The sequence below is a fragment of the Chiroxiphia lanceolata genome, chromosome Z (genome assembly GCF_009829145.1).
Source record: "Chiroxiphia lanceolata isolate bChiLan1 chromosome Z, bChiLan1.pri, whole genome shotgun sequence".
NCBI classification, from domain to species: Eukaryota; Metazoa; Chordata; class Aves; order Passeriformes; family Pipridae; genus Chiroxiphia; species Chiroxiphia lanceolata.
Window position 1 is genome coordinate 23,746,350 of NC_045671.1, and position 23,712 is coordinate 23,770,061.

A 23,712-nucleotide genomic window follows, 5' to 3' on the forward strand; every position below is an offset into this window, starting at 1 on the left:
GTTGCTGGTCTCTCAAATCCTGGACTGGGAGGGTCATGGCCTAGAAGATCTAAGAGTTCAGCTACATCCTTCAGCCCATTGACTATGTGACCAAACACTGCATTCACAGCTTTTATGCAGATAGCATATATTCCATGTGGTCTTGAGCCTCTGCTATTTATGTATTTTTAGTTTCATATACACAACAGGTTTAGCGGTACCTGCGATGAATATTCATTCAAAAATCACAATACAAGTGGAAAGATGGAAGACAGTTTAATAGTAAACACTAAATAATTTTTACTGTGATTACATCACTGGCAATAATCACTATTGCTTTATTTCAAGTAGTAGAAGACAGTTAGCTAGGGAAAGCACTAGGCTTCAAACACATTTACCATATCCCTATTACAATATTTCGTGTATAGCATAAGCAACAGTCTTTTGCCTATCTGCACTTCTGCACAGGTGCATGATGTTACTGACATAACTTAAGCCAAATCCAAAATGGTAGAACTGTGTTTGATTCTAGACCATAGGAGCTAATGTTTAAGTAGTCAGTCAGCTTGGATTCTTAGGAAGACTTCAGGGTTTAATTGTTGTATAAACTGAAAAAGGACAGAGAAACTGCTATATCCCATGTCATTCAGTTTTCTCTGTCATAAACAGATTGTAGGATTAAGAACAGACATTTAATCTTTTCTGTAGTTTGATGTCAACTGTTTCGCTGTTTTTCTCTCACAGTGGCTATGAATACTTCTTTAATGGTCTCTTTGTCCAAGTTCCTGCCTGTAAAGAGAAATAAAATAGCTAACTGTATTTTAAAGTGCATTAGAAAAAATGCATGTAAGTAGCAACCCACCAGTCTTCTCAGCAAACAAAATATTTATTATACAAATGAATGAGAACAGCAGTAATAAAATTAAGCTGCAGATAACAAGGTAACTTTAGATTTTATGGGCAACAGCAGACTTCAAGCTGTACAAGGGAAAGGAGGAAAAACTGGGTTATTTTTGATCATAAAACACTTTGCAAAGCAGAGACTAGTAAGTAGAAAATGGAAACACAGCACATTGCTATGAAGCTTTTGAGAAACAAAACTGATTTTACACATTTTAATCACTATAATCACTTTCCTTACAGTTACTAAATATTTGATTCATTCAAACCATCCCAATCACCTAATTTATAACTACGGATTTTAAAAATAACATTAAAGATGCCAAAATAATTTAAAACTACATGGAATTTTATTTTAGTGTCACTAAAACAGACCATGTGGATCCATCTCATCTGGAATATTAAAACTGCAGGAAGTTTTGATGGATAAACCTTTGACTGGAGGTTATGCTGAACATACTGCAATTATTCTGGCAAATTTAATCTGGTTGCTTTTCATTGGACAAGTTACAGGACTGCCTGTGAAAAAACAGCTTCTTAAAGTCAAACAAAGAGATGTGTAATTTCCTCTTACCAATTAGAACTAGTCTATTTGTTCTCTTTTCATCTTCTTTCCAGGCTACTTTAGTCTCTTCCAGATCATAGAGCTCATGGACACCTTGGACAATCACCTGATGAGATTTGCCTTGAATAGATACCAGTCCCTTATCAGAAAAATAACTGTTAGGATATATAAACAAACCTTTAAAAATAAAGTGTGTAAGAGGTGGGAAAAAACCTTTGAAACTAGTCCCAGCAGAGAATAATATTTCTAGCAATATCACCTGTTAGTCAAAATAACCATGTATTATCATCACTTCTACTCATAACATACATTCTCACACCTCCTTATTTTGTTAGAGACTAATAACTACACTTAACCATACTGTGCCTTCTATCCTTCGTTTGGTCAGTACCTAGAATGCTTGGGCAAAAATAAAATGTCATCAGCTACTACACCACCTTGAGTATATATATGGTGTATGATATGGGAGCCCATGAAAGCCTGACTGACAGCAATGACGTAAAATGAGCAAAATACTTGTTTTCAGATTATTCTGATTAAGCTCTCATGCTCAACTTTTCTGAAATACAGACTTTGAATACTGGAGAAAGAAGTGAAGTAAAACAACTAGTAAAATAATTAGAAGAGATTACTGTCAGAGAGAGTCCATTAACCTCCCATTAACCCCATATCAACTGTTCTATTAAAGCAGTTTTCATCACTTCATAGTAAAACTTTCTGAAATATTCTAGTGGAACACATTCTGTAAAACTTGTCTTATACTTCCCCTAAAAAAAAAAAAAAGGTTAAAAATATTTAATATATAAAGGTCTGCATTTGACCTATCAGTTTGAATTCTATGTCTATTACTGCCAAAAGGATTATGACTGCAGATAAAAAATAAATATAAAAGCAACAAACTTTGGAACCCATTCTGTAATGAATTACTTGGGGGTCATTTGCTTTGCCATATGGGACAGCTGGCTCTGTGACAGTGATCCAGTAACACCTTTGAAAGGTCTGGTACTGACAAAACACTGCAGCTTTAGTTTTTTAGTAAAGAGAAAAAGCAGCTGATAATTTCTAACTAACCTTCAGTCTTATGACATCCATGGTGCGTCCAGTCTTATCTTTCATGTTCTTTTCCCATAGAAGATTCTATGAAAAGAAATGTTGTTTTCATAAACAAAACAGCATTGGATGATATCTACAAAATGATTTTTGAGTTGACAGTGATATATTACTTACCTGAATAAAGAGATTTAAGTTTTCTTCTTTTATATTTCCTGGAACTTCAAATGTTACTGTAGTTATAGCCTGCAAATTGAAAGATCCACTTATTATTACCTATTAAACTGAATAAACATCTCATTACAGTAATTTCAAAAGGTGTTCTTTGTAACTTGGCCTCATGAAAAATAGCAACTATATACCCATTTCAAATCAAAAAAAGAAATCTCTATCTCTGTTCTGCTCTAATTTTCTAAATTATGCTCTATCTTTTGTTACTTGTTTGGGTGTGCAGTTAATATACACAATACTTTGAATAGTTTAATGCCATTAGCTTCTAAGATGCAATGTTTTGCTGTAGCTGATGTTTGTTCTCAAAGAAAGCCTAAGAATTTTAATTATTGGAGGATAGTAAGCTCTATCTTTCAAATATGGATAAGTGCTATTTTCTTGGCATACTGATCTTCATGACAATTCTGTCAGACAAAAAATAATCAAGATAGTTTTCATCCATCTGCACTTGCCTCTTATGAAAAGCTTTTTACAAACAGACTATGCAGGGATAGATTCGGAAAATAAACATGTCTGAAGTTATGTTTTGTTCCAAAGCAACCACTGGCTTACTGCTCAGGACTATTATTATCAAAAGAGAATATGAAAATAAAACATGTAATATAAAATTAACAATTTATTTAAAAAATGAATAATGTGTTTAATTTTTGTCGCTATTACCTCTCAATGGCATGGAAGAATAAAGAATAACTGTCGGTACAACTTAAAATTCTTTCAAACAATTACTTTCAGTTGACTCATCTAACTTAAGGAAAAAAAATAAAAGCAACAAGCAGCAAATGTCTATCTAACGACCAAGTAAAGTAATCTAAACCACCAAAAGCCAACACAAGAGCAGCTTCAAAACACAACAGAAGTTCACTGGTTTCACACATAATGCAGTTTACTTCTGTTGACCTTCCACATGAAGATAATAAGCACACACTATCAGCCAACAAGGACTTGCAGCCTACCATGAGAGCTGTTCTGCTCTCATTTATGCCTCGTCTGTCTCAACAATCATCTTAAATATGTGGGTGTTAAACTAAATAGAGACAGTAGCAATAAACTCTCATTGTTTCCTACTGGTTGAATGGCTCCACACTACAAAACTAACAATAATCTCCTTAATAATACAAGGATGCTATAACTTGTAACGTTCAGGAAGGCTTCTACCTAACTTGTTTAACTACTTTAGGGATCTATTAAGACTCTATAACTGAGCATGTTTAAGACTTTTAATGAAACAAAAACTATGAACTTAAGACTGTCATAGCAATTATAGTTAAGCATGAAACTGATTTTATATTTAATCCTTAGTTCCAAAAGGAGATTAGATTTGCCTTTTTCTGTTTTCAAGACTAGTAACTTCACAGTCAAGATCTGCAGTTCAAAAAGAAAAAGGAAGGCATTGTATGCATCATATTTTAACCTTAAAATTAAATTTAATCATAGCAAGTTTCTAAAAGGAAAGTACACTTTTCTAAGATAACTTATAAAAATAAAAGTTTTTGGTTTTTTGCAGCCCTTGAAGGAACTGTTACCTATGGGTGAACCCCACCCATCTGGGGATACCCCAGGGAGGACTGCGACCCACAGTTGAACCACAAAGATTTTGTTTTAGACAGAAAACCTACAAGATAAAGACTGGCTACAAATTTAGGATTTGTTTCTACAAATATTAAAAAGAGTAGTGCTATTTATTTCAGTAATACCCTCTATGTGAATCAGTGAACGATGTGACTGTCTGGAGCAGTGGAAGCCTCTAAGCTATTTTTGAAAGACAATACAGCCATTTAGAATCTTGTCTAAAACAAAGCACATTCTTTTATGTATTCTAAGTAATCTTCCAAATATCTTAGAACACATTACTTCCTAACTGAAGCCTTCTGAAAAGGTACCATAATTAGCATGCAAAGTTTGCAATTACCTTGAACAACCCTGTTGTTACAAAAACATGGAAGGAGTATTTTTTGTAAATACCTTATCCAGATGCGCATGTGTTGTCTTCACATTCTCAAGCTTTTTCTGCAAACTGAAAACAAGTTAAATGTCACATTTGAGTAAAGGTGGGCAAAGTGTCATTTCAAAATTTTAAAAACTCCAGTATTGCAAAACTAAAGTATCAAAAATAGACTATATATACTCAGAAAAAGCTTCAACTGTTAATTCCATTTTAATCTCAAAATAGAAATGTTTGTATTTGTTTGATATAGTTAACTATTTGTGTTAGAAAACTATGTTCTTTTAAAATATAAACAGAATCGGAGTCCTGATGTGCAGTGTCTTTGGTATTAAAAATATGTATACTTCAATTAGTATAGGACCCTGGATGTTCCTTTGTGTAAGAATATTGCCCATAAAAATGCCTCCTCCTAATTTGATGACTGTAAAATTTAAGAAGCCTTTAATGGTGGGGAAAAGAGGCATTCTAGGCTACTGAAGTAACATTTCACATTCCTACTTCTCCCATCTTCCTTGCTTTGCTGTCGTCTTCTCATACTGCCCTCCACTGAACCCAGAATTCTTGATCTGCTTCCTGTGACTTCAGGGGATGTACAGACTGCAAGGTTCTACCAGTACAAATATACGGATCAGATGTTATACCTCTCTGCTATGCTGGTAGAAATCCTTACTCCAGTATGCAGTTAAAAGAACAATTTTATTAGTGTACTGGTTCTGTATTTATGAACTGAAACAAGGGTAAGCAATTTTGCTGTACAGAGTTCAACCATCAAGTAAATTGAACTTCATTTAAGCAGTCTACAATCTTCTTAGTGCTTTTAGGATGTGTCTTTAAATGTTGACATTTTAGAGTGTTTCCTTTGTTTTAATATCAAATATCAAGAACCTCTAAAGGAACTATGAGTGAGATATGAAAGACTAGACTGAGGAAAGCAAGAAAGGTTTGGTTTTGGGTTTTTTTGTCAGCTACTTAAGGACTTTCTCAGATTTGTAGAATGCAGCATTTCCTAGTAAACCTTGCAGACCACCACCAAATATTACATATAATCAGATCCAACTATCAATTGACATTATCAAGAACAATTCTTTTCTGGTTCACATCTTCTTACTGCTTTATCCCTGTTGTGTGGCTCCAGGACGAGTCAATTTAGTTAGCTGACCCGTTATAAGAACTCAGGACATGGGTTTATGATCTGGCTTACGAACTAATATCTATCTATTGCCCTTAAAGGATATATTGGCCTTCCTTTCTCTTGGATGCCTAGTCTGTAACTTCCCTGATGTTGCCATTGGTACCAATCTCAGTGGGCCATTTAAGGAGCACAAAAGAAACAAACACTACTTTTCACTGATCAGACAAAAGCCGACGCCAGTAAAAAAAAAAAAAAAAAAAAAGGGTAGCACTTGGGAGAGTACTGCACCAGTTCACAGGGAAATCTAATAAGCACCTTATCTACTAGAGGTTACTAACTTGCATGTCCTGCAGTTTCTCCCTTCTGTAAGGAAGTGGCTACATTTCCTTTCCTGAAGTGAACAGTCTGCATCTAGGAAGAAAAATGAAGCTGATACTGCCCTCAGCTGCATATTCCTTCCCTTCCTTTATGATTACTCCAGTACTTCTCATTCTCTTTGCTGAACAACTTAACTACACAAAATGAACAGAAAGCCCTTTTCCCTTGCTTCCAATTTTACTTTTGCACCCATCCAACATGCTGAAGCATGCAGCTAGCATTAAAAAAAAACCAGGACCATGGAACACAGTAACCAGAATTTCCAGTGCCTTTGTTTGCTGTGGAACCTCAGTTCTTCATTCTTTTCTGTGAAATCTAAAGAGGCCTCCAGGTCATCAAGATGTCACTTTAAAAAGTGACTAAATTAGAATTTTTAACAAAAAGTCAAATGTGAATTTGAGCCAGGATTTGAGGGTGTCTATTTCATATATGTATTTATACAGTGGTTATTATTTCTAATAGAAGACAGCATAATTATCACCCTACCTTATTCCAGATAAACTGTCAAAAGCATGTAGGTCCAAGACATTGGAGAGATCAACTCTAAAAAGAAGGAAAAACAAAAGCTTTGTATTTCGGATGCATTTAAATATCATGTATACTTAAATAATAATTTTTAAAGGGGTTCACTGAAGCTTATGTTTGTTTTCCTGTCTATCAGACTAATGCCATACATACTTAGCCTTATTGTTGGATGTTGGTGGTTGGTACTGTTTCCTACAAGGAAATGCTGTGTTTATTTACACAGTAAGTACAGAAACAAAATTTTTAAAAATACAGCAAAATACAAAATATTTCCAAGAAATATGATAAAATCCTCTATAATGGATGCCTGAAAAAAACCCTGATTTTCCCTAAATGGGAAAAGGAATCCTGACTCTCTCAAGACAGACACAAACTCCTGGAATATATATAGCTTATACTGACATGTTGTTAGCAAAGAAAACTGAAATAACTATATGAGGCAAGTGCTACTAAGTGGAATTTCAACTCTAAAATCTGAAGCAGACAAATGAAAAATGTAATACAGAACATACAACTCTGATCATATTTGCTTGTAAGAACAGCTACGTATAAACTTGCATAAGAAACTTTTTTTTTATAAAGAAATACAGACAATAGGTTTCACTGCCAAAAGGAACTGATAGCTTATCAAATGCAATTAGCGGCATGTGGCTAAATAAAAAGAAGATGAGAGGTTTAAAAAAGCCACCTCCAGAGCATAGCCAGAATTATTAAACTTTTACATTCAACAGCAGTTTTAAAAAGCAGTTTCTAAGATAAAAGATTTATAATGTAATACACATAAACAATTCCTGTGTAAAATTCATGACCAGCTCGGTGCCAGTTGTTCTCAGTAGCTTTCTGAAAAATCATACCAAAACTCTCAAGGAAGTGCTACGTTAGTCCCTTCTAAATGTGGGCTTTTGAGGGACAAACTCTCCTAATTAAAAAAGATATGTTCTCAAATAACATTCCAATAAGTTAATTTTGTGGTTATTTCACTTTTGGAATGTTTAATCGTGGAAGAGACATTATGTGTCATTTACTAAAGAATATTTACAAGTAACAAAGAGTCGTCAATGAGGACTGAATCTGAGGCCCACTGGATCTCACATCCAAACTTTAGTGCTGGCTGGCATCAGATACCAGAGAATATGTTAAGACATCTCATACTGGATGTCTTCCTAATGGACATTTAAGACACAAAGCATGATATTTAATACCTTCTTCAAAATTGGTCATTCCTGATCACTCAACAACTGCAAGTTCTTTTGTCTACATTTTCCAACTACATTTGACAATAACTTTAAAAATTGAAGTATATTTTATTATGCCTATGATTTTCCCTTTAAAAATTGCTTGAATCAAGAACCTGTATTATGGAAACATTTATCACAATGTAGTCAAATAATTGATGTAAAAGTACACAAAACAGTCCTAGCAGTCTGGAAGATACACTGCTCTCATAACATTCCTGAAAGTACAATATCCATGTAACTCCTTATTAAAGAAGAAATCTGAGTCAGAATTTCAATTAAAAAAAAAAACAGAACTGGTGCAATGATTTTCCTCATTCTTATAAACTTCCTTCCACTGTTTTCAAAGTAATTTTGCAGTAACAACTTATTTGCAGCAGCAATCATGAGAAAAATATTTAAGCTGATACAACAGAAAGAAAACACTATATTGCATATGACCCGTTATTAGCTCATAGACACTGTGGCCTTGCAAGCTGCTCTTCAGTTATAAGACCTGGTTAACAGTGTGCCCCTTGTGGCCAAGAAGGCCAATGGCATCCTGGGGTGCATCAGGAAGAGTGCTGCCAGCAGGCTGAAGGAAGTGACTCCAGCCCTAGTGAGGCCACATCTGGAGTGCTGTGTCCAGTTCTGGACTGCTCAGGACAAGAGAGACATGGAGCTCCCACAGCAGGTCCAACAGAGGCTACAAAAATGATGAGGGGACTGGAGCATCTCTCTTACAAGGAAAGGCTGAGGGAGCTGGACCTGTTCAGCCTCAAAAACAGATGGTTGAGAGGAGCCTCATCAATGTATAAGAGTATCTGAAGGGGGGGTACCAAGAGGATGGAGCCGGGCTCTTCTTGGTGGTGCAAACAACAGGACAAGAAGCAACGGGCAGAAAAACTGATGCACAGGAAGTTCACCTGAACATGAGGAAGAACTTCATTACTGATTTTTTACTGATTTTTTACCAAGCACTGGAATAGGTTGCCCAGAGAGGCTCAAGAACCCTCTGGATACAATCCTGTGCCATGTGCTCTACAATGACCCTGTTTGATCAGGGAAGTGGGACCAGATGACCCACTGTGGTCCCTTCCAACCTGACCCATTCCATGAGTCTGCAATATGAAAACTAAAAAAAAAAAATAAAAGAAAAATACATTTTTACTTATTTAAAAGAATTCTTTTATCTGGATGCTTATTCATAAAATGAATATTAAATTAAATATTTCTAATTCAATAGTTTTTCTTTAAGCAAGCTGATGTAATAGAACACTTAAAACTGTCACAAAAGAAGCAGGATCTAGTACCTAGTAATATTGGCCATTTAATACCTTGATCTTTGTGTCTCTAGAATTTTAACAAGTCCATTTACTGACCTAAAATAAAACAGAAAAATCATTAGTTAGATGAAAATACAACTGTGATATATTGCTTGAATACGTTAACCATGGACAGCACCATGCAAAATAGCACCCCAACTGTTATCAACTTGTAGGTCAAACCAAGACAATTGGTTTGAGATAACTGGTTTCCCCTCAGAGTTGGAAACTACAAGTTCTGACAAGATACTACCAGTGAGAACAGCATTTTCTTATCCAAGGCTCCTCAGGATACACTGTACTGGGTCTAAGCATTTTTACTTTCAGATTTCAAACAACTATACAGCTGTAAAGTATTTAAAAATTTAAATATTTTATTTGGGTTGTCACAGTATTGATAGAAAAGGGTCATGTCTTTGATCACTAATTTGATTCAGACTGGTTCAGATTGGTTCCTCTGCTCCCATGACAATTGTTTGTGACTTCCTTGACATATATTTGCACTTGCTAGTGAATTCTCATTTACCATCAGTTTTTTTTTCCCTGATGCTAATTCTGAAAAATGGCAACAGATGCCCAGAAATGTAAAAGTATGGACACTTAAGACAAAGGCCTGTACTTAGTAAATAACATCAAATCTTACCTAGAGAGGCAAACTGCTAAGGCTGTATAAGCACACAGAAGTATTGAAATTCCATTAGAAAGAGGCAGTCTCTTTGCCCTTACAAGTTAACAATTTGTGTCAATGTAATCATGATATCTAATTTCTGTACCAACAGCAAGAAGTAACTATGTTTAAATTAAAATAATGTTACAGTTATGCCAAAAGCTTCATACCTCACAGATGTTCTGATTTTATTCAATTCTTCCTCTGAAACCAAATCTGTTTTATTGATAATTATAAGATCAGCTAATGCAACCTGCCTGTGTATTAAGAAAAAAGAGACAATGTGAACAAACACTATATCTGTAAGGCAGAAACATCATCTCTCCCATGGCCCCAAAAAATAATATGAACTTTGTTAGTACAGAAGGGCAAGCATTAATCAAACTAGAACGTCATGGAGCATGATTAAAGTACTACTGGCTTCTCCTTGAGGTGTTATTCTACGTCCTAAGAGACCAAATCAAAGCTTGCTAGATTTTTTGTTTCAGGGTGTTTTTTTCAGGGGTTTTTTTTTGTTTGTTTGCTTAGAGGGGTTTTTTACGTCATCTAATCCAAAGTCCTTACTGATCTAACAACTTCAGAAGTTCCTGTCTCTCTTGCATGCAGTCTTTGTAAAGTGATACTTTAAGTCTCTTTGCTTTATGAGAACTTCAGTTGTTACAATTATACTTAATTATTGTGGCTCCACATCTATCAAAAAATATTCCTCTATCTCCAGTTCTACTTTGAGCATCAGATAGATCCTAACATGAAATTTTTTCTTCCCCCCCCCCCCCCGAGACTTTCCCCTCACTTATGCAAAATCCTATCACTTTTAAAGTAGAAGAGTCAGATCTTGGCAGAAAGATCAAATGGAGCATGAAGTCACTTTTCTATATTCTGCCTCATTACACCATAAACCAACTTTGGTTTAAAGCAAAGGAGGAGAAAAAAACCTTATAAAAGAAAAAGAAGCCAGTTCCGATGAACTTCTATACAGTGCAATTCCTAACTGTGATATATATAATTAATTTCTACATCATACCGAGATGCTTCATTGACAAGGCCTTCTGGCTTCTCCTCTGTCAAGTGCTAGATAAAAAGTAAAACAATTGGATTAATCATATTCTAATTACATTTAAATTAATTTGAAACTAAGGGAGGTCAAACCCAATTCAGCTGAGGTTTTTCAACAAGGTATTGAGGAAGATGGCATCTATAATTTTTCTGAAAATTATGGTGAAATAGTATATTTATACATTCACCAATACAGAAGCTTATAATTACTTTTATGAAAACTATTCCAATTAATTTTATTATTATAATGCAAAAAAGTTGAAAAACTGTATTATATTTTAATTACTTTTCAGCTTTATAATGTAGTAAAAAAGTCACCATAACATAGAGTAGCCATGAAAAAAATAAAAGTTCAGTAGTTTCACAAATGAGTGTGACCTCAATTATCTGTTAAAAATGGGTTAGGCTTGCAGTACAGTATTTCATATGCATAACTTGAATCACACTCCTTTTCTCTGAAAGAGCTGACAAACTTTACTTTGACAGCAAAAACTGGTAACTCTTTTTCCAGGTTTGTATGAATAAATCACTACTCCTTGGCAAGTCTGCCTAATATCAGAAGCTTCTGGTCATGCCGCACGAGTTAAGTATCATCTGCAGTTTTGTGCTCCACTTGTCTGCCCAAGCTAATGTCCTCACAGAAGAATCAGTGAAAGGGAGAAAAATTCCTGCATCTCAAGCAGTAGCCTGAAGTTTAGCAATATAAAGCCTTATTTAATTTAGCCACAGCAACAGACCAAGCTGAAGCAGCAAAGGTTTAGGTTCAAATTATTCTCTGCCCCTTAACGTGGAGGCAGCAATCTACAGGAGAGAAATGTTGCAGACGTGGAGGAAGTAAAACTTTAAACCAACACTGTACCATTAGTAAGAACTCGCCACTTACACCTCTGGAAAGACTACACTCCTTGTGTTCCTTCATCAGCTATAAATACACCAGGAATATTACTTTAAAATTTGACTTTCAAGATACAGAAATACCAAATTAAAGTGGAATTAATTGTCATGGAAAATATAGAGATTAAAAGAAGAAACCCAGAAAACTGGTTGTTTTTTTTTTTCTTCGAGTGGAATTATCTAACAATATTTGACTTGAAAAACAAAAATAGATTATTGAGTGAGTCTGTCACCTTAAAAAAAATTAAAGTGTCTTCTGATTGTGCACAGCCTAAGCAGAGCATAACTACAAGATGTCTGTCAGGAAACCTCTCCTCCGACCTTTTCTTTGTATTCCTCTGTGTATTGATTCTATTGAATTAAATGTTGTCAGATTTGTTGTCCTGAAAAGAACAATGTCCATAGTCGAGATGTCAAGTCCTGGAAGTAGACAAATGCAACTTCAAGTTGTCCAGCTGTTCACCCTCGATTAAAAAACTGAGTATTTCAGATTGCTGGGTGACAAATTCATTACAGTGATAACCCATGATATCAATTACCACTTCAGTTTCAATTCAGCTGACTGGTCACAGGGCTATTCGTCAGCTTTTCTTTTGATGGGTTAGTTCTTCAAAGCATGACAACTTAAATTGCAGCCTATTATCTCAATATCATTACCTGTACAGCTTTCAAAATTCTTTGAATCACAAGCAGCTGTTCAGGTCAAGCTTTGCAACCAGAGGAATTGCTCAAGTTAGCACATCCTTTATACAATGCAAAAGTTGTTTACTTGGTATATAACTGAGAAAATCTGGAATTCCTACTATTCTGAGTAAATGTCAGTGTTTTACAGGCTTCCTGACTAGGTAATGTAAGAGCTTTCAGTGAGCTGTCAAAGATAATAGTACATTGAAAAACGGAATGTTTCTAAACATTTTTGTGTTGTTTCTGATATATTACTTTAAAGTTTAAATATTTTTTAAATTATTTTTCAAACAGTAACAATGTAGTGCTGCTACATGCAACACAATTATATTTGATTCAAGACAAGAAGTCAGCATTGCATGAAAAGAAAGACAAATAGAACAACATTTCTGCAAGTAATAAAACACATCTGAATTAGTATGCGGGCATTCAGCTGAAAAGGGGTTGACCTAAGACACGATATGATTTCTTGTGATGGTTGAGCTGATTTAGAAGATGATTCTTGCTTAAAAGGGCCAATCAGCCCTTTCCCCCATGTAAAATGCAGAAATATTAAAAACACTTCCATAGCATGACGAACTTTTCAAACCATGGAGGCATCTTTTCTTGTGGTTACTTTTATTTTGAATCCTGCAAAATTAATACCCAATCAAGGCAATAATTTCCAAACTTATTATGTTGCTGATAACCATATTAACATGTACCTATTATAAAAAAAAAAGTTGAACTATTTGATTTAATCATAAATTTTGTTGTTAATCAAGTTCACTGTTCTGTATGTCTGCTTTTACACTATACTTTATATAAATTACTCTAATGCCTGCCCTTTTTGTCTGCTTCCATAAAATGAAATAATAATTTCATACAATGCAGTACCAGGACACTGGTGCTCTCATCACCACAACTGCCATTACATCAGCACCCTTCCCAGTCTAAGCCCTAATTCAATTGTTATTACATTGGTATGCCTGTTCTCAGTCCTCTCCTTTCAACTAACATGGACCAAAGACACTCTGCAAGACCAACTTCTTCACTGTTTTTACAGTAAGCCAAATGCCTATTTGGAATAAAAGCAAGATTCCTGAGTGAAGTGATAGAACCAGAAGGAACCAAATACTTAGCAACCTGACAACTCTTGGCAAACATTAGTTGTGTCAGTAAGAATCTAAAGTCCTATGAATATCAGTAATCCCTTGTTCCCATTCAAAACACAGTACTAATGAAACACATCCTCATTCACATTAAGAATCACAGCTCCTGTAAAAATTAATTCATCCACAGGAACATTATCGCAATAGGTGTTCTAATGCTGCAGTTTTAAAACATGTAATAAATCCAGTAACTTACTTGCAGTCCATGCTTTGCGTCAACAACACATAAAATTCCTAAAAGAAAACATTAAAATGGAACAGAAATTTGCTGAAAGCAGGTGACAGTTTTAACAACTTGTAAACAATACCAGCACATTTACAATTGGTTATAATAAAATGGAAGCATTGAAAGTACCTGAACATTAGACTTGTCACCCAAACATTTTTTTATTTGTCACTCATATCTGTGGTAACAAAATGTCTACAAAATCAGGTGAGATAAATTCTCACGAAGTGGATGCCTCTTTTTCCACAACAGCAAATTGGCAAAGGTATGCTTTTACAGGATACTGAAACAAATTAAGAGGGTTGTCTGAGGTATGCAGATATTCTGATTCTAGGTGACCAGGAATTTGCAAGTCTCTGGCAGAATTTTAGGCAGCTCTTTCTTATTCAATTCAGTGTTTCCTTCCTTGGGCAAATGGGTATTTCACAGACTGACCAAAGCATTGGTAGGACACTTGTTTAAGCCAAAAATTAAATATTTTTTCCTACATTAAAAAAATACCCTTTAGCTACATATAGTGATGATTTATATTTCAGTAAATGCAGATTTTTATTGGAACACAGCAAATACTAGAGCTAACAAGAGTCCAGTAGGCAGAGAAAGTGAAAAACAAAAGGCGGAATCATCCAGATGTTGACAAGTCACGAGCTCAGAAAAAAAGGAAACCGCTTAGGAAACATTGCGGGGGGGGGGGGGGGGGGGGGGGGGGGGAAAGAAAGAAAAAGGAAAAAGGCATGCTCTAATATTACTCTTAAATAATGTTTTATAACATCTTGGTAATGAGGATCAAGAGACAATCAAGATCTCTCCATAACTGATTCCCTGGCAAAGCACTACAAAACTTCTATTGGATTTAGCAAACTGAAACATTTTGTCAAGGAGACAAACAAGCATCAGAATAAGCAAGGGTATCTCTGTGGCCAAAAGAGATGATGTGAGAACCAAGTTCATGCATTTCAAACATTGTCTGAAACCCTGCCTTAAATGCTAAGACTATATTACACCAAACGCAGATATGGAATGCAAATACATAGGAAAACAAGCTTGCACTTCTTACCATCAAGGTAGATGTCACTTCCCAGTTCAGAATCAACCCAGAACATGGAGGCCACAGCTCCTAAAAAGTGCAGTATACATACAGTTGCAAAATTGAGATTTTCCAGTTAACTACCACCATGCAGACATTTCACAGAAAAACTGCATTTGTAGTGCTGTACTTGAAATTGCTCTCTTCAAACTCAGAAATCACAGCTGTCAAGTACCCTGTGTCAAGCCACACATTTGACCTAACAAAATCTACCAAAGCATTGCACTGGTGTGCACATCCACAGCTATGACTACAAAAAGCTTTAAAAATCTTTAAAATCTTCCTCATTTCTAAATAGCCTGTACTTCCCCTCTTCATCTTTCAGCCACTGTTTATAGGTCATGGCACAGAGACACACACATCTGCTCCCACCCCACCAGCCAAAAAGGAGATATCCACTGACTTTCCATGAAGATGAGGTGCTTCTGAATAATGAAACACACAGTACTCTGTCTTTTTTTGTACAGTAAAATGTAAAATGGCAAATGTTAAATTGACAAGTCAGGAGAAAAAAAGAAGCAAGTATTTGGACAAGTGGGAGACCACATCCTATCAAAGACCTGGAATCTGTGACCTGACACCTGTTCTACACATGGCCTAGCAGTAGGCTACTCCTGTTTTCTGCTAAAATAGCCCTGTAAAGCAGATTCTAGTTCCAACTCCTCTGCCATGAGCAGGGACACCTTCCATTAGACCAGGTTGCTCAATGTCCTATCAGGCTAAGACTGTTGAACATGTCAGAAGAAAAAAAATAAAATCAGTAACTAAAGTCATTCCAACAACTAAAACTGCCCACCTCAAGTGATAAGATGCAGTCCTTCAAACATCACTCTGTATCAACACCAAATACCTGTCAGTTGTTCACAGTGCTTACTCATGCAAGATATAGCAAGGGCAACAACATGTAATGGTTTTCTGATATCTATTGATTTTTTTCCAAAATGCTTAACAGTCTTCCAATTTCATTCAAACAGAATTTGTGTGTAACAGAGGCCAAATCAATATCCTGTCTTTTGAAGAAAATTACTTTACCATGACAACTATTTAGCTTTGAGCTGAAAGGCATCAGTCTCCTAAAGGGGAAACAATTGGATTTCTGATAAGAATTTCCTTCACTCACCATCAACAACACATTTTTAATTGGGATGGTTTGGATAAAATTGTTTTAGATAGTTATTATTAACATGAGCTTAAGTTTAAACACCTTTTTATAATAAATATCACTAAAGAGTACACAAAGACTTTGTAAAATGTATTACTGCTCTGTAAGAAGAATGTATTGGTCTGTTTCACACTGTATTTTAGGACTTCACAAAATATAAGGCCTATCATAATCAGTGTAACAATACATTAGATGATAATAATTTATACTTTAAAAGGAGCAATGTAGAACATTAAAAGTCTACTGAAAACTACTATTTTCAGAGAGTGCTCCTCTTCTCTAAGACCAGTGTCTTTTCTTGATAGAAATATATTTTAACTGAATTTCTGTTAACCTTTAGAGTCAATTAGGAGCAACTTCAACAAAACAAAACACAACTAAACAACCCATTCACAATCCCACATCTGCCCTTATCCAATTCATTGGAGTCTACACAGCAATCAAAGCATATATGCCTGACAACTCACCATTTTATATTACATTTTGCAAAGTGAACTGACTGGTGAGCAAATAAACATTCCATAAAAACAGAATAATTATCATGGTAATTAAAGTCAGAATGTGAACTACCTGGATCTGCCAAACCAGTTGTTTCTAACAATATATAGTCAAATTTTCCTCTCTTTTGCATCAAGTTCTCAATAGCCTTCACACCATTGTCCCTGTAAGAAGAAACAATTAAACCTCAGAACAGAGAAAACAAGCTAAAATGTGCATTAACATGTATCTTTAGTCTGAAAATAGTATTTGCCTACTCTCATCAGGCATAATAAAGGTGACTCAAATGAAGATTTATTTTCAAACACTGAATACTCTGTAAAGGACAGTAGGGACCTGTGTAGATATGTAATATATTTGGCTTGGCAGCTGAGATTACAGAAAAAAGGGATGAAGTGGAACTGAACCATGTTACTCTTCCCACCTTTCCATCTCACCTACAGCAAAATTAAGATGAGCCATTTACTTAAATTGCAGCTGATGAAGTCAGTCTGAAGCAGAAATGTATAGCATAAGAAACAATGTATATAGAACATAGTAGCAATGGTACCCTTCCTTGCACTCCAGCAGAACACAATGCAATAGGGTCTTCTGTTTTCCACTTATTACCTATTATTAGTTTAGGCACAGGACCAATTCTTCCAAATTTTTAGGGTAAACACGCCATGACCTTTATTATAAGGTTAGCACAAACAATTTAGCATTCAAACAAATAGGGTAAAAAACACGCCAAAGAAACAAATACTCTCCTGCTTTTTAACATAACCATCAGCTTACAATTTTGAATATTGTGTTCCATTAGGTTGCAAAACGTTCTCCATTCACCCCTTCTGATGTATACAATATGCAAGTATTAACCACCATACAGAGAAAGAAACACAGAGTAAGTATTTAACGTGAAAACTGGAAAACCTGAGTCCTAATTCCAGCCTCCTTGAATCTTTAGCTCTCTATATGCAAGCACATAATACCAACAGAAGAGGGACAGCTCTCTACTTTCCAGCACCCCAATAGTGTATGCATCAGTATTTAGAAGACACTAACTCCATATCGGTAGGACAACAAAAGGAAATAAATTTCTATCTCCCTAATTCCAATTCTTGTTTCATCTGACAAAAGTCTCAATCAATACTACCATCGGTTTTAGGATATCTTTTCCTTTCCTCAATTCCCCCCAAGACTCACTGTAAGAACTTGTACAACAGTCATTCCTTACTTTACTGAACAGCACAGACAGCCATTTCTGAGCTCCAGCCATTCTTCATAGAGTTCTCCCCCTTGACTGATTGCCAGAGATTTCTCCAAGGCACTTCCTGAAAATACAAGTAGTACTATATTTTTAATCTACAATCTTGCATGCCAATGCCTGTAAGAGAAAGAAAAAGATTCAAGTTGGTACACATTACTACTCTTGAATTATATTCTTTTCTTCTGAGACCATGTTTCTGACATGTGCTTCAGATATTAGCATTTTCCATTTTATGACAAATTTAAAAGCCAAGGTAAAGTTGGTTCTACAAAGACCAAAACTCACAGGATGATGGTACATCATAAGTGCCACAAACTTTGCTAAAAGAAAGGGAATTTAGCCAGTGCTTCCGTATCAAATAAAGGACCTGTCTCTACATTTTATTTTAGGCTCCAGGACCAAAAAAACAGCATGCATCTTTGCTGATGAAAACAAAGAAACAAAGAGCCCAGCACCAACACAGAGCAAACTAAGCAACTCTGACTACGGCACAGATAGGAAGTTACAGCCATAGCAATTAAAAATCCTGAAAGCAAAGAGTTCAAAGAACCATAGATACCAAGCACACATTTCCCCCCATTTCTTGGTCTAAGATGATTCGTGATCTGTAAATGGCTGAGGGGAAAGTAAATAAAAGAAAATATTATCTACCACCACGTTATTTTAATTTCCATTTGCTTGAAACTGGGTTGGACAAACGGAGGTATAGCACTTCCAACAGGGTGATATATTCATTTACTTTACTCTGAGAGCCTGAATTTAAGTGCAAAACAGATTAACACATAGCACTGTTTTAGGAACACCAGCAAAAGGATTTTCTGCACTTTTGAAGCCTATGGGGTATATCAATAATTTCATTACTGGATTTCAAATTACAATGGTCTTGATTACAGCAATTTTACATACTTATTATTTTGTGGCAAAAAAAAGAGTTTCTGCATGTTCACATACCTTCTCCGAATTCATTCAGGATAACGGCTATTCTTTTATTATGCTGTTCTGTCAGTATGTAATTTAGAAGAGTGGTTTTCCCAGCTCCTAGAACACAGACCATATTTCTATTAAAATGTAAAAAAAAAAAAAAAAAAGGTTTAAATTTTCAAATAAAAAACAAATACTGTTATGCACATGCACACTTCAGGCAAATCTCTTCTGAAATATTAGTTCTCATTCTAGTATCCTACATTCTATTGTAACGATGTAGAAATTAATTCATAGAGATATTTGACCTCATGGACCCCATTAAATCTCAGTCTTAAATCATGCATTGTTTTCCACTCACTAAGTGTCAGTGCTTGATAAACTTAAAAGTCCCCTAAGAGCTTGGCAGTCTTTTCCTAGAAAACTAACTTTTGTGTTTTTTCTTAACAAAAGGCACACTTTATCTTCTCCCTCCTATTGCCTTTTCTGACAAACTCTTCTGTCGTCAGCAACCACAGATGTGTCACTAGCTGCCTTTAAACAGAATACTGTTAAACACACAACCCATAACCTCTGCAATACCACCTTACCAACAGTTCCATCCCATACACAAAATCACAGAATTGTTACGTCTGGAAGGGACCTAGACTAGATCATCTAGTTCAAACTGGATGATCATCACATGTAGGGGAACTTGGTAAGGCAATCTTCTTTCCCTCCCCTTAGGGTTTTCCTGAAGGAGCGCGATGCAGCATCAGAAAAGTGTTGGTGATCCTACATTTAACCAGATCCTTACCGTCCACAACTGTGACTGTGTAGCACACAGTTACCGTGTTGGTCTGAGGGAGGGACGCCGAACCTCACTTTTTCAGACTACAATTCAGTCTGCATTTAACTGAGCCAGACATGTTACACCATCCTGACGTTAAGTGGTCAAAACCCATTTGTCAGTCGTAACCCGAACAAGGCGAACAGTGAACACAAAGTGCTAAAAGCAGCGCTCAAAATCGTCCTGCAAACATACCTGCGGCGGTGGGAGGGCCCCGCGCTGCTCCCCCAGCCCGCGGAGGGGCGGAGGCGGCCGCGGGTCCCTCTCCCTCGCCGCCGCCGCGCCGGCCGCGCTGCAGCCCCGGCCCCGCTCGGGGCTCCCCTGCCCGCACGCGGTCCCTGCCATGCGCCCCTCACGCTGCTCACCCAGGTACCCCGTGATGATCGTCACCGGGATCCTCCTGCCGGGGCCCGGCTCAGTCTCCCCTGCGCCGCCGATCGGCACCAGGTCGGGGCACTCCTCGTCCTCCATGCGAGCGGAGCGGCCCGGCCAGCCCAGAGCGGCCGCGCCAATGATACCACCCGAGTGACGTCACACACCCCTGCGGTGGCCCCGCCCCCGCCGGGCTCTGCCGCGCAGGCGCGGCAGGGGAGGGGGGCGGTGCCAAGAAGAGACATGTCGGCTTAGAGCCACCGAACGGGTCGGAAGGGGCCTTAGTAGGACATTTAGTTCTGCCTCCTTGCTCGAGGACACGGCATGGGATTGCATCCAGACGGTTCTTGGAGATCTCCAGTGAAGGAGAGTCCACAACCTCTCTGTTCAGTGCTCGGTCACCCGCACAGCAGAGTTGTTCTTCCTCATGTTTAGGTGGAACTTCCTGTGCATCAGTTTTTGCCCTGTGACTGCTCTCCTATTGTTTGCACCGCTGAGACGAGCCAGGCTCCATCCTCTTGGCACTATCCCTTCAGATACTTGCATACATTACTATGGTCCGCTCTGAGTCACCTTTTCTCCAGGCTGAACATGCCCAGCTCTCTCAGCCTTTCCCCATAACTGAGGCGCTCCAGTTGCTTAATTATCTTAGTAGGCCTCCACTGGACTTGCTCCAGGAACTCTATGTCTCTCCTGTCCAGAGGAGCCCAGAACTGGACCCAGCACTCCAGATGAGGCCTCACCAGGGCTGAGTAGAGGGGCAGAATCAGCTCCTTCTACCTCATGGCAATGCTCTTCCTAATGCATCCCAGGATACCATTGGCCTTCCAGGCCACAGGGGCACACTGCCGGCTCATGGACAGCTAGTTGAGCCCCAGGACACCCAGGTCCTTCTCTGCAGAGCTACTTTCCGGCAGATCAGCCCCAAGCTTGGTTCAGACACACCAGGAGCACTGAAGGCACCAGCCCCCGTTTGATTAACAATCCTGGTGCAGGTGCATGCACTGTCTTTTATCTGTAATCAAATAAAGATAACCAACAAGTTTGCTGGCTTTCTCTGTTCTCCATTAGGGAACGTGAGGGGGCACATCCATGTATAAGACATAGCTATTGCTAATTTTAACAGTGTTATGCATTCCTCAGGTTTTTGTGGGCCATAGGTTTAGCAAATAGGTCACACATCTTCCATTTCTCGGTGTCAGAAGGTGTAAATTTAACAGTATTGTGGGAGGCACAGAGGAGAGATTGGCCTGAGGCATGCTGATACGTGCATATGCCCCAAAACCCAGGTGGGGTTCTCTGCTCTCAAAATAAGGTCCAATAGCCCTGGTTTGAGCATTGTTACGGTAATGTATGCTGGGCTTCATCGTGTTTGTATGTTTATTGGCTAGTATGGCAGTAAATATACTTAGTATTTATCCTTGACTCTTCATCTACTTGTGTAGGTTAAAATAGTTAATACTGATAATATTTTATGACATTCCACTCCAAATAGTTGACTTCTACTTTAGTCATTCTAATAACAAGCATGTGAAAGTCTGCTTTAAAAAACTGTAAAAATAACTTTTAAAAATTATAAAATAACTTATTTAATCTATTGATTCAGCTTGTCTTTGGAGATACAACTGCATTTATTCCAACAGAAATACCTATAGGTACATGACTGTGCATATAAGTTCAAAAGCAAAGTATTAAAATCTCTATTTGTGGGAGAAATGGGATTTTTTTTTTTTTTTTACGTGGGTTGTGGTTGAAATAACTCATGTTGTCCTGCACTATAAAATCTTCTGCCAGCTCTATGTCAGCAGTGGCACCAAGGTGAAACTTTTGAGTTTAGCAAGCCAACAAGGTTAGGTATCTTTTAGTAAATAACGGTGACTGACAAGAATCAGCTGTGGAGTTCCTGTTCCCTTAACTGGAAGACAGTAAATCTCAATCATTCATTATAGGGTCTAAGTATATAGTCTGTTTAGGTCCAATACATGGTTAAATTTCTCTTTTTGCATTCTTGTTTCAGCCACTCAGGTTATCCTCTTGTATGATACATCCTATTTTAAAGGAAAAATCTGATCAGCTTCTCAAAGCTGTATCTGTTAGAACCCTGCCTGATGGTAGTTTTTCCTGTCTTGGGACTGCACAGCTTTTCATAGTTCTGTTATTAAGGAATTGATTATGGAAAATTAGAAGATTTTCACTGCAAGAAGGCTATGAGGTAAAAGAGGAAAAACTCAAAAAGGCATTGAGAATGTGCAGTTCGGCATTGCAGAGCATATAAAAAGAAGGGTGTAAGTTGTTTTAAAATTGAGACAAGAAATACTGAAATTTCAGTTACATGTCAGTGAGACGTTGCGTATTGGAAAACAAAAAGGTGATGAAACCTTTGTCAGGGTTCTTTCAGCAGTTCTGCTTTTCATCAGCTCACATAGCACTGTTCAGTATTTTTTCTTTTGAACAAAATTACCTAAAATAAATACTGGATTTTTGGGCTTCATTTGGTTTCTTTAAAGTTTATATTCAAATACTAGAATTTTGCTATAAGTATTAACTGTCATTTTATTTCTGCTGAACTGTGCAATGAAATCTACTTTGTAAATATAACTGTAAAACCTGCATATTTTATTGTGGTGGCCGCTAAAATGAGCATAGCAAACTAAAATCTGGATGATACAGCTGAAGTGTTTTATGCCAAGATATTTGAAGACAAGACATACGATATCAAAAAACAGTAAAGTGTTGATGGGTACCAGGAAGTTGTATTTAATTATTACCTTAGATGTCTGCAATTGAAATAATGTAGTCTCTTCCCAAATACTTGAGGTCTCAGTGCAAGCAAAACCATTTGCTTCAGACTAATTTGGATGACAGACAAAAGAATTTAAGACTTTAGAGGAGAATTGAGGAAAATGGCTTTCACAAGAAAATAAGGAAGAGGATGCATTGAACAGCACTGCAACTTGCTCATTCCTGATATGGTAGCAAGGGGAGCACAATCACATCAAAACAGCAGGAGAAGAGAATCACTGGCATTTCAATATTACGTGGAATATGAGTCTTAAAGCATAATGGCTACGTGAGAAGGAGGTTCCTATATAGTACAATGTACAAAATTCAGAGAAATGTTCCTCAGAGAAAGGAATTGCAAATTCATACAATGATACCAGTTAACCTGCAAAACAAGGTGGAAACAGACATGAAGTTAAGTTTTGTGATCTCAAAATATAAGCTGGTAAAGAGACGCATAACTTCAGTATCATTTGCATACTCCTTAGAGTAAATTTACTTCCTCCTTTTCTGTTTTCTGTATTAACTATTCCTATATTAAACTATTTTCTTATCTGTACTTGCATTGACAGTTTCTCCTGACAACTAGACTTTATTTTTCTTTGAAGAATGCAGACAATTCACCTGCCATTTAAGAGAAGAAAGATCTTACTTCAGCCAGTGCACCTGCTTTTTAACACTGCTGCTTTTTAGGACTTATGTGCTCAATATGCTGTTACAATGTGAAACTTAGTAAAACTGACAATATTAGAATAAAAGTATGGCTTACTGTAAAGATTTAAATATCATACATTATTTAGCAAGTTGCCTTGTATTTGAGAAGATGGTGACAGTAAGGGAAAATTTTGTTCTGCTTGAGTTTTGTTCACTGTGAAGGTGAACAAAGAAACA

General features: G+C 36.9%; 1 protein-coding gene across 5 annotated transcripts; it reads right to left on the reverse strand.

Annotated features, from left to right (window-relative positions):
• Positions 1 to 236: 236 nt before the first annotated feature.
• LOC116780621 (COBW domain-containing protein 1-like) lies at positions 237 to 20,203 on the reverse strand. Of its 5 annotated transcripts, none has more exons than XR_004354541.1 (15): positions 20,034 to 20,202; positions 18,870 to 18,956; positions 17,886 to 17,982; positions 16,742 to 16,833; positions 14,980 to 15,039; positions 13,893 to 13,930; positions 10,936 to 10,982; positions 10,082 to 10,168; positions 9,257 to 9,301; positions 6,667 to 6,723; positions 4,688 to 4,739; positions 2,672 to 2,740; positions 2,516 to 2,581; positions 1,454 to 1,564; positions 237 to 768 (listed from the first exon to the last, which is right to left on the reverse strand). XR_004354541.1 is itself a non-coding variant. In XM_032675824.1 (15 exons), exons 1-15 carry the CDS (start codon positions 20,137 to 20,139, stop codon positions 695 to 697), a joined length of 1,107 nt encoding a protein of 368 aa, XP_032531715.1. In that variant the 5' UTR covers positions 20,140 to 20,200; the 3' UTR covers positions 237 to 694. The 5 variants fall into 5 exon arrangements, 4 of the variants coding, with proteins under 4 accessions (XP_032531715.1, XP_032531718.1, XP_032531716.1 ...); XM_032675824.1 differs by having other exon boundaries at positions 1,454 to 1,583; positions 20,034 to 20,200; XM_032675827.1 differs by having other exon boundaries at positions 1,454 to 1,583; positions 17,886 to 18,035; positions 20,034 to 20,051.
• Positions 20,204 to 23,712: the final 3,509 nt, after the last annotated feature.